Source organism: Notechis scutatus, chromosome 1 (assembly GCF_049901735.1).
Source record: "Notechis scutatus isolate UNSWTSFEM ecotype Mainland chromosome 1, rNotScu1.2, whole genome shotgun sequence".
Lineage (NCBI taxonomy): Eukaryota > Metazoa > Chordata > Lepidosauria > Squamata > Elapidae > Notechis > Notechis scutatus.
In genome coordinates, this window is record NC_142009.1 from 199,796,938 (window position 1) to 199,811,907 (window position 14,970).

A 14,970-nucleotide genomic window follows, 5' to 3' on the forward strand; every position below is an offset into this window, starting at 1 on the left:
TGGCAGAGCGCTCAGGCCACCACAAGCACCCACGACATGAATGACGTTGAGCTGGCCATGCCTACTCTGGCCACGCCCACCCATCCCCCCCACCAAGGTGAAACACAACTCTGATGTGGCCCTCAATGAAATCGAGTTTGACGCCCCTGCTCTATATGCCATTCCAGACAAATGGCTCTCCAGTCTCTTCTTGAAAACCTCTATCTTTTTCATCTTGGCTCATGCTCACATTTGGAAACATCTATATCACCTACACGATATTTGTAATATAGACGTTCAAGATTAACTGCTGCCTACATGATCTTTAACATATACTCTAAACAGAAGCCCTAGTTTGTGTACAGAAACTTGTTTCAGATGATTACACTACAAAATCTTATCCATATCACACTACCTATTATATTTGAAACGGGAATGATGGTTTCAAAAGGAAGGCAATCTTCAAAAAGTTCTTCATAAGAGCTTTTAAATAAAATCTATAGATAGAAGCTATAAGAACAATCATTGCCTTCAGACAGGCAATGAACTTCCCTAAGGAATAGATTAGAAGTAATGAGGAAGAAAATACACCTAGACACATTTTCTAGAAAACAGGGTATAAAGGTAGAAAGTACAATTATCCTAAATTCCTATTTCTCCCTGGAGTTCTAGCTTCAATTTATGTGCTGTTTTCATCATCCAGTCTAACAGTATTGTTTGACTTGGAAAGAAAGAAAAAGTAATAGAAACCCATTAAAGATGTATGTTCACCAAGAGTGTCCCTTTGAGTGTCTTATAAAGAGCCAGAAAGTTACATTGTCATATATATTTTTACTAGATTTATGAAAAGTAGCTGGCTCCAAAGTGTAAATAGCGATCAAAATAAAATCTTGAAAAGTTGCAACTTATTTTTTCCCAAAGAAATAACTGATAAAGTGATGGCCAAGAAAAAAAGAGAAAAACTTAACAAAATAAAGAGATAGACCAATCCAGGAATCATTTTCAGTGTTTAAGAGGAAAAAACTACAGAATTTGATCTTCTACCGTCTTGGGGTTACAGCTTCCATGCTCCTCTTATTGTTTTACACTGACCATGGTTTGCCATGATGTACAAGTCAGGGAAACTTTAGCTAGAATATAAACAATGTGTGAAAGCTTTTGAATTTGAGCCATTTGGAAGAAAAATCTAGTTTCAAGTTCAGAAAGCTTTCTTTCAAATTTAAAATGGTATTTTAACTTTGCTCAAAGATTGCTGGTGCTCTCCTAACCATTCTTCAAGTGTTCTAACTTGCAAACTTGGCTACCTTGTGCTGGTTAGGATACTTCTGAATGATTAAAATGGCCCCGGGACACCTTGTTTTGTATGGGATGCAGCATTTCAGTTCTAAGTATCTTAAATCCAAAATGTTTTCACATTTCTAAAATTTAGAAACTTAATTTTTTTTGTAAGCTGCTCAGAGTCATCTCTGGATGAGATGGCTGGCACATAAATCAAATAAATAAATGTAACTGCAAGCCATTTTACCGACAAAATTAAGCTGTAGAGGGCAGTGACATTCGTCCTCCACTTACTTCCCTATACTGCTACAGTCATATATAATCACTGTTGAGTAGCCACAGAGGGTATGAAAGAGGAAAAGAGAAGACAATCACACTATAGTAGTGTATTTGGAGAGCACAAGCCCCATGTAATTTAATTTTAAAAAAGTCAATCTCCCAAACTTTTATGAAGTTTACAACATATACTTAGCTGTGCTATTTCAATTACCTTATTTCAGATCCAAACATTACTATATTGTGTCTATTATTTTGATAGGTGTTTATTAATTTGACACTTATCAAAGGTATTTTTTCATTGTTTATGCTTGCATCTACAATGTTTTCATTAAAGGTAATCCTCGACAATTGAGCCCAAAAATTATGTTGCTAAGCAAGACAGTTGTTAAGTGAGTTTTGCCTCCTTTTACAACCTTTCTTGTCACAATTGTTAAGAGAACCAATGAGAGTTGTTACGTTAGTAATACATTCTGGCTTCCCCATTGACTTTGCCTGTCAGAAGTTCGCAAAAGATGACAGGATTTGCAAATATCATACATTACATGCCAGTTGCCAGGGGTCTGAATTTTGATCACATAACCAGGGGGATACTGCAATGGTCACAAGTATGAAAAATGGTCATAAGTCACATTTTTCAGTGCCCATCTTCAAAAAAGGAAAAAAAAACAGAAACTATAGACCAATCAGTCTAACATCAATACCAGGCAAGATACTGGAAAAGATAATAAAAAAACAGATCTGCCAACATCTAGAAACAAGTAAAGAAATAACTAGCAGTCAGCATGGGCTTGTTAAAAACAGATCATGCCAAACCAATCTTATTTCATTCTTCAACACAGTGACTAAATTAGTAGACCAGCAAAATACCGTGGACATAATATATTTAGATTTCAGCAAGGCATTCGATAAAGTAGACCACAACCTACTTCTTAGTAAGCTAGAAAAATGTGGAATAGATAGCACCACCACTAGATGGATTCGCAACTGGCCGGTAAACCGTATTCAACGAGTAGTCCTTAATGGGTCTAAGTCTACATGGAGGGCAGTAAGCAGTGGGGTGCCACAAGGTTCCGTCTTAGGCCCAGTACTCTTCAATATATTCATTAACAACTTAGATGAGGGAATAGAAGGGGAACTTGCCAAATTTGTAGATGATACTAAGCTGGCAGGAATAGCTAACACCCAAGAAGATAGGCTCAAGATCCAGATGGATCTTGATAGACTAGAACACTGGGCCATATCTAATAAAATGAAATTCAATATAGAGAAAAGTAAAGTCCTACACTTAGGCAAGATAAACCAAAAGTACCCATAGAGACTGGGTGAAACCAGGCTCAATAGCAGTAACTATGAGAGGGATCTTGGAGTCTTAGTGGACAACCATCTAAATATGAGCCAGCAGTGTGCAGCAGCAACCAAAAAAGCTAATGCAATCCTAAGTTGTATTAACAGAGGGATACAATCAAGATCAAGGGAAGTACTAATACCACTCTATAAAGCCTTAGTAAGACCACACCTAGAGTACTGCATCCAGTTTTGGTTAATACATTATAAAAAAGATGTTGAGACTCTAGAAATAGTACAGAGAAGAGCAACCAGGATGATTAGGGGACTGGATGGTAAAACATACAATGAACGGTTGCAGGAACTGGGCTTGGCTAGTCTAGTAAAGAGAAGGACCAGGGGAGACATGATAGCGGTCTTCCAATATTTGAGGGGCTGCCACAGGGAGGAAGGGGTCAAGCTATTTTCTAAAGCTCCTGTAGGTCAGACAAGGAATAATGGATGGAAACTGAACAAGGAGAGATTTAACCTGGAAATAAGGAGAAACTTTCTGACAGTGAGAACAATCAACCAATGGAACAGCTTGCCCTCGGAAGTTGTGGGAGCGCCATCAGTTGAGACTTTCAAGAAGAGATTGGACTGCCATTTGTCAGAAATGGTGTAGGGTCTCCCGCTTGGGCGCAGGGGGGTTGGACTAGATGACCTACAAGGTCCCTTCCAACTCTGATTATCTGTATCTGCCACTGTAACTTTGAACGATTCCTCAATGAAGGGTTGTAAATACAATGGGTCAAACATACAGAGGATAGTAATTCGGTTGTTGGTTCTAAAATTGTGCCCCATTAAATCTGATCTTTCAGTGCCCCAACATGATTTACTCAAGCATGTCTCTAGATGGGAGAGAATGTCACCAGAGACTTAATAGTCCTGAGAAAGATATGTTAATAAACTTTTTAAAAATAATTTTATCAAGAATTATAAATGAAAAGGATAAAAATAAAACCAAAAAAAATACAGAGAAAAATAAAAACGGTGAAAAAGGAAAAAGAAAAAGAGGCGAAAAAAGGAAAGGAAAAAGAAGAAACTTCCCCATTCATCCCAGCAAGTACAGACAGCTTTAACAGCTTATCATCATCTCTAAATCTAATAATCTCTCTTCGCCCTGTAGTTCATCTCTCAAGTAAAGGACATAATCCAAATGCACACAAACACACTACATCAATTGTGGTAGGGATCTTTGTTTCTGTTTGTAGAAACTGAATCTGAGAGAGCAATTCAGTAACTCCTTTAGAGGATGGGCAATTTCCTCCAGTTTTCCAGTCATACTCTGATTATTTTCTGCATCAGTTTTTTTTTTAAAGCAACTCAAAAATATAGATGATATATTCCTGCAAAATATGCAATTTGTATGAATGTTTTTCAAGAAATGAATTATTTGAAAGCTATTTCTCTCATATAATGCAGTTTGCACTTCTTAAGCTACATATAGGCACTTTTGTAAGTATTTTAGTGTTCTAAACTGAAAGGAAAATTAGAACTATTTTTGTATTAAATATCACATTCAATGTTTGGATTTGTGAACTGCAGTTTCAAATTAAAATTATATGGCATTAAAATTAATTATGCCCAAATTAATATGTATACTGAACAAATTGCCCCCTACCTTTACAATTGATTTCTGCATACAATTCCACTGGCTGGGAGTGTTTTAATAAAAGACTTGTTCATACAGAGACAGAAAATTCTATTTTTAGGAACAGGAATAGAATTGACAGTGCAATTCTATATATTCATTGGAAATAAACCCCAGTGTTTCCAGTGAGTTATAACTTATGTTGAGCAAGCCCTAATATAATCAGTTGCATTTTCCTTGAGGGCAAGCCTACTTGATAAAATGGGATATAATTAATTGCAATAATTATCCTTCCTAAAAAAAAAACAGTTCTCTCTACTAACCATAATTCAAAATGTAATCAAAATAGAAAATTGCCACAAAGCAATTATAACGACTATAACCCTTTGCATTATGCAACATTCAGAGTTATTAGCTGACACCACTTTTTTGATGTTAAATTGAAGGATCAATTTACTACAAAAAAACTGTGATTTTTTAAAAAAAATTAAGCAAAGGTTCAAAGAAACAGGCTATAAACAGGACTAAATAGATTAGGATTCAAGATCCAAAGAGTCTTTACATTTTGACACTGGATGCAGAAAAGGCAGGTATTGATAAAGTATAAATTAATTGCCTAATGACTTATCTATTTTTATCAGTGTTCTAAATCTGTTACTTGAAAACACATGAGTACATGCTACTTAACACTGTGACCATAACGGCAAACAGTAAATCAAGAAACAAAGGGGAAAAATAACCCAAACATTACGAAAGTCAAAGCATCAGACCTCAGATGAGAAATGCCCAAAGTCTGATGTAAAAACTTCCAAATCTTCCCACTGCATCCATGTCAGAAAATATAACTCAATCCACTATCTTCCTGAAAGACATTTTTGCCTCGTTACAATGTTTTAGTCAGTTCTTCAATCAGTTATTGTTTACCGAGTCTTTATGTGACATTGACCATTATATCATGAACTGTCACCAGCAATATGCATCAAGAAGCACCCAACATATTCTATTTGGTACCAACTCTCCCTTGTTATACAAGTACTAAAGATATTGGTACTACAAAACCAGATTTCAGGAAAACATCGTTATTTTATTACTGATCAAAAATACAAGTTCTTAATTCTGTTGCCTCTGATCAAGAAAAGAAAAATGCCATGTACGGATGAAACTGGATTCCTATGAATATTTATTAATTGTTTAATACCACACAAAAGCCCAGTGACCGCATTAGAAGACCCCATCCTAAGTGAGTTTAGTAAAGCTATCCATGGTGGTGCATTGAAATTTCACACTGTAATTCTTTCACAAACTAGGTGTTAAAGCATTTGCTAATTATTTACGGTGAAAGAACCTTTTGGCAGAATTGGACCATATTTTTAATGTTTGTGGAGAATTAAGTGGAAATAAGGCAAAATGGTTAGCTCTAGTCACTATCCAGGGTGGAGCCAGGATATTCCATCTGTCTCTTGATTTGGGATCAGGTTGTTGTCCTTCGTCTCGCCCCTTTGGTTATGCTTACAGTACATTACAGCTGTCACTTCCTATTTCAAAATGGCAGGAAATCACACCACAGGTCAATAACAATTTTAGCACCTTTTTCAGTACAGCAATTATACAGTTATTGGTTACTGAAAAGGCGGTAGGGACGTCTTCATTTCTTCCCTCCAAAAATCATTTGTTGCATTTTTAAATAAAGAAGATAAGTTAAAATTATAAAACTAAAATTATAAAACTAAAATTGTTTATACTTGTGACAAAGGGGAAAGTCATTTCTTTACATATTTCTTTTCTTGTTTTTTCTTCCTTTTCTATTTTTTTCTATTTTCTTTTTCATTTTTGTACCTTCCATTTTTATTGTTGTATTAGTTTTTTTTATTATTATAGTTGTAGTTTTTAATAAAATCACTATTATTATTTTTAAAAAAGAAAAGTTTTCAGCCTCCTGCAGAGGATTCCCTCAAGCCTCCAGGAGGGCAAAAACAGCCTCAAAAGGGCTGAAAATCAGCTGGGAGGTGCGCGCATGCGCAGTGCTGGTAAGTTTGGCTGGGGCTCGCGTGCCCGCAAAAATGGCTCTACATGCCATCTGTGGCACGCGTACCATAGGTTCACCATCATGGCCTTAGGTTTATGCACTGGATTAAAAAAAGCTATTCTTGCAAAAAAATAAAGTACTAAGTACTAATTTTTTTTTTTTAAAGTACACATTCTAACCTTTAAAATGACTTTAATCATTTGGAAAACTTGCGGCGTCACTTTGCTGTCATGTGATGTGTCACAATGTTTTTCCCCTTCATGGAGCTGGGGTGGGCGTGGCCTGAGCTTGACGCATCCAGTCCATGGGCCACTAGTTTGACACCCCTGCTTTAGAAAGTTACTAAAACAACTCAGGAGTAAGGCTGCAAGGTAATGGCTCCTCCTTCAAGAAGATAAAAGCCAGCTGTGAACGAACGTACTTTGTAGAAGGCAAAGACATTTTGAACTCAGCCTCATGGACATTACATTTGGTATTTGAAGACTCTTGTATTGTAAACTATTTCTTATCTGTTGTGTATTGGCAGACTTTTAAAAACTTGGCAAGGCTCTTTCTTGTTGGAGCTAATTAGTTGGAAGCAGCCTTTTATCTGTGAAGAAACAGAATTCTTAGCTGAAACATAAAAAGGTTGTACTACTGCTTTTGGCTTGTGTTTGCTCTCTTGAAACTAGGTTTGGGTCAGAACACCTGCATAGGAGAACAATCTTCACTGTTTACAGGGCATTCCTATTAGGTGTTTTCTCAGAGCTAAATGTCAGGGTATTTGAGTATGTTTATTGAGATATGCATGCATATAATTGCTGCCTAAGAGGATGCAACAGAATCCAAATCAAGTGTGTCAGTCTTGGAGACAAGTGATTTAACCTGCTGAAGTTCTTGTTAGATTGCTTCCATCACCAGTGGGGCACCCGTGCTTGCTGGGGCTGGTGGGAGCTGATGTTAGTAACATAGGGAGGATCACAAATCTCTCATCTCTGCCTTAACAGTCATGAACCACTTCATTTGAAGAAAGATATTTTTTTTAACATAATAAGCCATCTTTCCTGTAGTGCTCTTTCTCCATGGTTTTATTGGAAACTTGATGTGAATAAGTCCTAAACATCATGTACCTGGAAAATATATGAATATATAAATATATGAAACCCAATCACAGAGAACAGGAAGAATGATGTACTTTCCATCAACTCTCCTAACTCTTAAATTTTAAGCCCTGCTGTTTGCCTTTTTTCCTTTTCCTTTTGTTTTCTGAAAGCTCACAGTTAAATTATATATTTGGATATTATGTAGTATGTTGATCAGCATGGCACCCTTTTTTTCAGATTTTCCTTATTAGAAATTAAATGTTATGGCAATACTATAGAAGACATCATACCACTTAAATGAAATCCATCATAATCATTTGGATTGATTGTAACTGACAAAGCAATAAAAATGAAATCTCAGTACCAATAATGCTGTATGGGGTAGACATATATACATATACACGTTTCTACATGTATATGCATATGTATTGTATGTGGATTTGTGTGTATGTGCTTGTGTGTATTTCTTGCAAAACTATAATGAAATACTTCCTTACCTGGAGATATTATGTAGAAGAAATCTTTAAATTCATCCATCCATACTTCTGCAAGCCTTCTATTATTTTTGTTAATTACATGACCAGTACCACCAGGAAATGTATAAGGAGTAGCTTTTCGAAAAACATGACCAACATGTGAACATGTTACAATCTCCAGGGAGCCTCCACACTGCCATATCTGAAATTTCAAAAGCAAATCAAAATCAGCTTCATTTTCAAGCATCTAATTAAATGTTAGCTGCTGCATTAAATTGGAAGGGCCACAACTGCAGCAATTAGTAAACTAATGTTAGTAATTAGCAAAGCTATCCAAAGCTATCCATCTGAGTCAGGTATTCTGCAATGCACAGACGTTCAAAGCATCTCTTTTTGATTCATAACCATAACTGTATCTTTTGCAAGCTGTTCAAAATAAAAGCATGCACAGTCACACAGGGACAACTTTTGAAGCAGCTTCCCTAATCTTGCAAAAGGCACTGCTGTTTTAATGTCTCAAAAAATATATATCCATTTTTGTAAAACTGAGGTCCCTGCAGCAGCTACATTGTTGCCCATAGGAACCAAAGGAGACAGCCATCATGTTAGCCATATAATTATCAAGGGAGGAGCAACAGAAAATGGTACAAGACTGCCCTATGGATGTGAAAATTGGACTCTGAAAAGGCATGATAGGAAGAGTACTGATACTTTAGATCAGGGGTCCCCAAATTTGACAACTTTAAGACTTGTGGACTTCAACTCCCAGAATTCCTCAGCCATCTGGGAGTTGAAGTCCACAAGTCTTAAAGTTGCCAAGTTTGGATATCTCTACTTTAGATACTTGTTGTTGGAGAAAATGCCTAAGAATACTATTGACGAACTGATGGATCATTGAACAAATTAATCCAAAGTTATCAAACGAAGTACAAATGACCAAGCTCAAATTATCCTACTTCAGACACATTATGTGAAGGCTCAACTCTCTGGTGAAAGCTCTAATGTTAAGAAAAGAAAGAGGACCACCAGCAATGATGCAGTTCATATTTCCAGTGCTGAATCATTAATTTAATGTGTTCTGCATTAAAGGAGAAATAGGAAAGATTTCTACTTATTTACATAGCATGTCATTAGCCATTAGGCAACTCTGCTCTCCTTATCTTTCCCTGCCCATTCCTTCTGCAGGAAGGTAAACAAGAATTAGTCTACTGAAGTTCTGCTCCCTAACCATTGCCATCAACAGCCTTGGAGGATGAAAACAGTAGAAGGAAGACAGCCAGAATCCCAGAATTCCATTCAGCTGGACTCTCCCTCCCTCCCCAGCCATGGCCAATAAATACTTTGTGGGAAGGAGCTACAAATTCATTTCACCAACATTTTTCTTGCATTTTTATTTACAATTCTTTATATTCATTGCCTTCTGTTTTGGGATGGTTGTTATGCAGAATTTGAATAACCACAATGAACAAATAGCCCTTTAATAGTGATTTGATTTTGCCTCAGGCAACTTCATCTTAATAAATACGTTGTCACATTTACATCCCATTAATACCAGAAAATCATAAAATTAAACGCCACTGCAGAAAATACTGGTCTTATACTTGACTCATAGAAAACATGTTATTTGATCAAATGTTATGGAGATTTTTTTTAAAAATGTAGAAGTAGTAAGTGAATGGTTTGGGCCTTTGTATAATGGTATCTTGCCATCAAAACAGAACTGGATGGCTTTGCTTAGAATATAATAAGAAACTCTCTTTTTCCCCTTCTCTGTTTTTCCCTTATCAATTATCAAAAATACATCTCATTCCATCTCTCTCCCCCCCAATTTATTAGACAACAATGATGTTGCCTATTTCCTTCTGGAAGATGGCATAAACCTGTACTTCCATCACTAACATGTCCCAGCTTCTTTCATCCAATATCAAGAGATTTTGGCTTGGGCCAACAATGTTCAATTTCAAAATAACCCTGTGCCAATTAAAATGAATGAAGCTGGCTTATAGCAGCTAAAGAAAATGATACCTATAAACTTCAGAAATAAGTGAGATGAATATATGTGTGTGTGTGTGTGTGTGTGTGTGTGTGTGTGTGTGTGTGTACACGTACATGTATATGTATATGTATGTATGTATTCATTAATGGAGGTTGATGGATGTGGCACTCAAGAAAGGAAGGATGGTACAAGGCAGCTAGTGGATATTCTTCATATTAGCAATTGATTCGGAAGCAGAGAAGGTGTTTTCAAAGGGATGTCGGCTTAATAGGCATCTCTATAGCTGTGTGATTCCCCTGGAGAATTACATTTGAAATAAGGAGCCACTCCAGCTCAAAGCACCATTAGCATCTCCTTCAAACCCACCTTTTCCTATAATTGCACTGCTACTGTAAGGGCTGAAGGGAAAAAAAAAATCCTTTTTAAAGAAAGTGATAACAAATCAGACATATATGCCCATGCCCTCCAAAGTACTTTTCTGCTTCAGATCCAAAGTGGGACATATATCTAATGATAACAATGTATAAGAAGGCATGAATAAATCCAACCAAAGAGCTGGTTCCAAATACCGGTTTTATAGCTGACTTGGGTCAAAACTGGGGGGAGGCAGACAATTTTGGCCACATTGCTATCATATAAAAGGGCAATATGGTCAATTCAGCTGCACTTATATTTGTACCGAAGGGCAGCATATGGTTAAGGATATATTTTAAACAAAATGTTTATCTATTAAAGCATTTGACATTCCAACAGAAGACTGCTACAGTTTGAAGAAAAGAGTTGAACATCAAAAGATGATTGGTATTAATGGAAATGTTGCTATAGCAACTGATTGCAGACTTTACTTAATTAGAGTGAAAGCAATTAAACAAAAGTTAATTAGTATACCAAGAGAAGTAGTTGGGTTTGGCCATAATAGTATCAAAACACATTTCCCATTTTACAGATAAAGTACAAGCAACCATGTCAATAGGGTAAGTGAACATGATTAGTTTTTGGGGTACCACAGGAAATTGGGATGTGTGGTTTTTTTGTGGGGTGGGTGAATTTTTGATCATAATCTCTCCTATGTCAGAAGGGCTGAATGAACCGTAATTCTAAAGCTATAATAAAAAAATCACAGGATATTGTAATAAATAAACTAGTGCTACTCATATATTCTTATGATTAAAGAATAAAAGTTGGGAAATGGCTAGCACAGCTAATTACCAACAAGATTTTGAGCTGATTGCACTTTTGATATATATCACCTACAATGACATCATTGCAAGCCCCATTTCAGTTCTCTCTCCTGAATATTAAGGGAGAGAAGAGTTTTCAGCAGATTAATTTCAACATGGAAGTTCATCAGAGTATGCGTCGTAACTTACACTCTGAGTTACTGGAAATTCATCTATTTATTTGGGACAATTGATTTATTGCATTCTTGGGTTCTCTGCTGTGTTATGCTTGGCTTGGTTTCCAGGGTTGCTTGCTAAATTATTTTATCTTACTTATATTTCATTTTCCAGGCAAAGCTGTGCTTTATTATTTTGTCTGATGCCTTATATTTTCCTGTGATTGCTTTGACATTTTCATGACTTCTCTGGAAGAATAAGAAATGTTGGGAGGCAATGCTGGTTTGGGGGCTACTGCTTGAAAAACTACAGCATAATAGCAATATATTTCTATATAACAGCAATGATTTTGTTATAATTTATCTGTTAATGAAATTTATATGGCTGCCCATCTAGCCAAAAAATACAACATAAAATAAAAACAAAGGAATCTTTCAAAGCAAATAATTGACCAAAACTACATTGAGGCTCAATATAACCACAAAAACAGAGATCTCACACATTCATCCCAACCCCAAGGCTGGGGGGAATTCATGGCCTTGTGAAAGGTCAATATAGTGCATGCTGCCTGTGTTACAGATAGTCCTCAATCATTTGTTTAGTGACCATTTTAAGTTACAACAGCATTGAAAAAAGTGATTTATGACCATTTTTCACACTTATGGCCATTGCAGCATCCCCATGGTCACATGATCAAAATTCAGACACCTGGTAACTGGTTCCTATTTATGGCCAGCCACAGTGTCCCAGGGTCATGTGATCATCTTTTGTAACCTTCTGACAAGCAAAGTCAATGGGAAAACCAGATTCACTTAACAAATTGTGTTACTAACGGAACGATTACAGTAATTCACTTAACAACGGTGTCAAGAAAGATCATAAAATGGGACAACATTCATTTAACAACTATCTTGCTTAGCAACAGAATTTCTGGGCTTAGTTGTGGTTGTAAGTTGAGGATCACCTGTATTGCTATTATAATATATTATAATATATATTATAATGTATCACAGTGGTTAGAGTGCAATACTGCAAGCTACTTCTGCTGTAGCCAGCTGCCTACAATTTGGCAGTTCGAATCCCACCAGGCTCAAGGTTAATAACTCAGCCTTCCATCCTTCCAAAGTGGGTAAAATGAGGAGCCAGATTGTTGGGGGGACAATAGGCTGATTCTGTAAACTGCTTAGAGAGGGCTGTAAAGCACTATAAAGCGGTATATAAGTCTAAGTGCTATTGCTATAGTGGACAACATTTTTTCAGATTGGTGAGCCTAATTTTCTATAGGTTTAGAACAGGGCTGTCAAACTCCCAGCCTGGATAAGTCACACACTAGCCACGCCCACACCCGGTCTAACGAAAGGGGGGAAAGTCGTGATACGTCACGTGACACCGGCGTGACAATGCAAGTTTGACACCCCTGGTTTAGAACATGCAGTTCAAGTAGGGGCACCTGATCAACTGCCCTGATACGAAGTAATCCCCGGTGGTGGGAATGTCAACCATCTTGGCCATTTTCAGGTTTAGAATAAGGCTGCCTACTAAGTGAAGTTTTTCACTGTTAAAATTAGCTTGAGCTGGAAACTGAAAATAGAAGAAATACAGGTAGTCTTTGATTTCACCAAACAGAAAAAATGTTGCCCATTATAATAGTAATACGATTGAGCCCAGAATTTATGTTGCTGAGTCAGAAATTTGTTAAGTGAGCTTCGTCACATTTTACGACCTTTCTTGCCACATTTGTTAAGCGAATCGCTGCATATGATCTTGGGACATTGCAACCGTCATAAATGTGTCAGTTGTCAAGCATCTGAATGTAAATCACGTGACCACAGGGATGCTGCAACAGTCGTTAAGTGTGAAAAATGGGTAGAAGTCACTTTTTCAGTGCCATTGTAACTTCAAATAGTACTAAACGAACTGTTGTAAGTTGAAGACTATTTGTCCTAGAATATTGGCCAGGAATGCTGTCTTGGATATGAACTGCCCAGGACAGTCTATGTACATTTAGATACAGATTAACAGAGTTGGAAGAGACCTTGTAGGCCATCTAGTCCAACCCCCCTGCGCCCAAGCGGGAGACCCTACACCATTTCTGACAAACGACAGTCCAATCTCTTCTTGAAAGTCTCAAGTGATGGCGCTCCCACAACTTCCAAGGACAAGCTGTTTCATTGGTTGATTGTTCTCACTGTCAGAAAGTTTCTCCTTATTTCCAGGTTAAATCTCTCCTTGTTCAGTTTCCATCCATTGTTCCTTGTCTGCCCTACAGGTGCTTTGGAAAATAGCTTGACCCCCTCCTCTTAGTGATGTGCAATTTATGCCACATCTGTAATTTCATGCTCCTACCTCTGACAACTCAGTGTCCTTCAGGCTGAATATGAAGACTAAAAAAAATTCTTTTGAAGTAAAAATGTTGTGTCTCAGAATTTAATTATTGATTGTGAAGAAGATAAACAATTATTAGCATGATGTTGTTTCTTTTGGTTTGTGAAAGGAAGTATGGTTGCAGTATGAAAATACTATATGATACCGTTATATAATACAACAGTTATGGTACATAATCATCAAGCAATAAGGAATTATTCCTTTTTCACCCCAGCTGTTGTTTTTTCAAAAAAAGTATTCTCAAATTTATTCATAGTAATTATATATCTTCTCTCACAGCAGAGGTCCTAATTTTATAAGCACACCAGAAAAACATTTTCCAGAATGATTTATAGTGCAATATTATTTAAGATTTTCCCTGTGCTTTTCTCTTCCAAAATGTTAGTCTTCAAAAGCAGCCAACCTTCCAAAATATGAAAATATATTAAAATGCCAAATGCGGAAGCAGAAACAAATAAAAATTCCAAAGTGACCATACGTTTTAAGCGACACCAAAGCCAAATGGTTAGTAAAATACATTTGCAACATTTCCATTTCAGCTCCCTCAAGGCTTTAGGTTTCCACCTCTGATGCAAAGTCAATCAATCTGTATTATAGGGATTCATGATGACTGTGGCATGCTGCTCACGACTCTGTGCAAGAGATAGCTCAATGTCAACTAGCACAAGAAAAAGCTGCTTTTTTGAAGGCCAGCTCTCAAATTCATCCCAAAAGATTTCTGGAGAGATGCATTTATAGAAATGGCTATGAAAGCATTAGATCACCTCTCAGCTAAATAACCATGTTTTCTTTCATGCTCAAATGTGCTTTAATCCTAGGAAGCTTTTTTTAAAAAGAAAACTCAGTTGGATTTCCAAACAGATTCAATGCTCCACTACAGGCAGTCCTCGACTTACAACAGTTCACTTAGTGACTGTTCAAAGTTACAATGGCACTGGAAAAAGTTGACTTATGACCATTTTTGGTCATGAGATTTGCATTCAGATGCTTCACAGCTGGCTCGTATTTATGATGGTTGCAGTGTCCTGTATGATCCTTTTTTCTGACCTTCTACAAGCAAAGTCAATGGGGAAGCCAGATTCACTTAACAACCATGTTATTAATTTAACAACTGCAGTGATTCACTTAACAACTGTGGCAAAAAAAGTTGTAAAATGGAGCAAAACTCACTTAACAAATGTCTCACTTAGCAATGTAAATTTTGGGCTCTGTTGT

General features: G+C 36.7%; 1 protein-coding gene across 6 annotated transcripts in view; it reads right to left on the reverse strand.

Annotated features, from left to right (window-relative positions):
* GALNT13 (polypeptide N-acetylgalactosaminyltransferase 13) overlaps positions 1 to 14,970 on the reverse strand; it is a 239,269-nt gene that overhangs the window by 60,458 nt on the left and 163,841 nt on the right. For all 6 annotated transcript variants that reach the window (XM_026680097.2, XM_087949975.1, XM_087949973.1 and 3 more), the window contains exon 8: positions 8,059 to 8,239. In XM_026680097.2, coding sequence (XP_026535882.1) covers positions 8,059 to 8,239 — 181 coding nt within the window. The remainder of the gene's footprint in view (positions 1 to 8,058; positions 8,240 to 14,970) is intronic.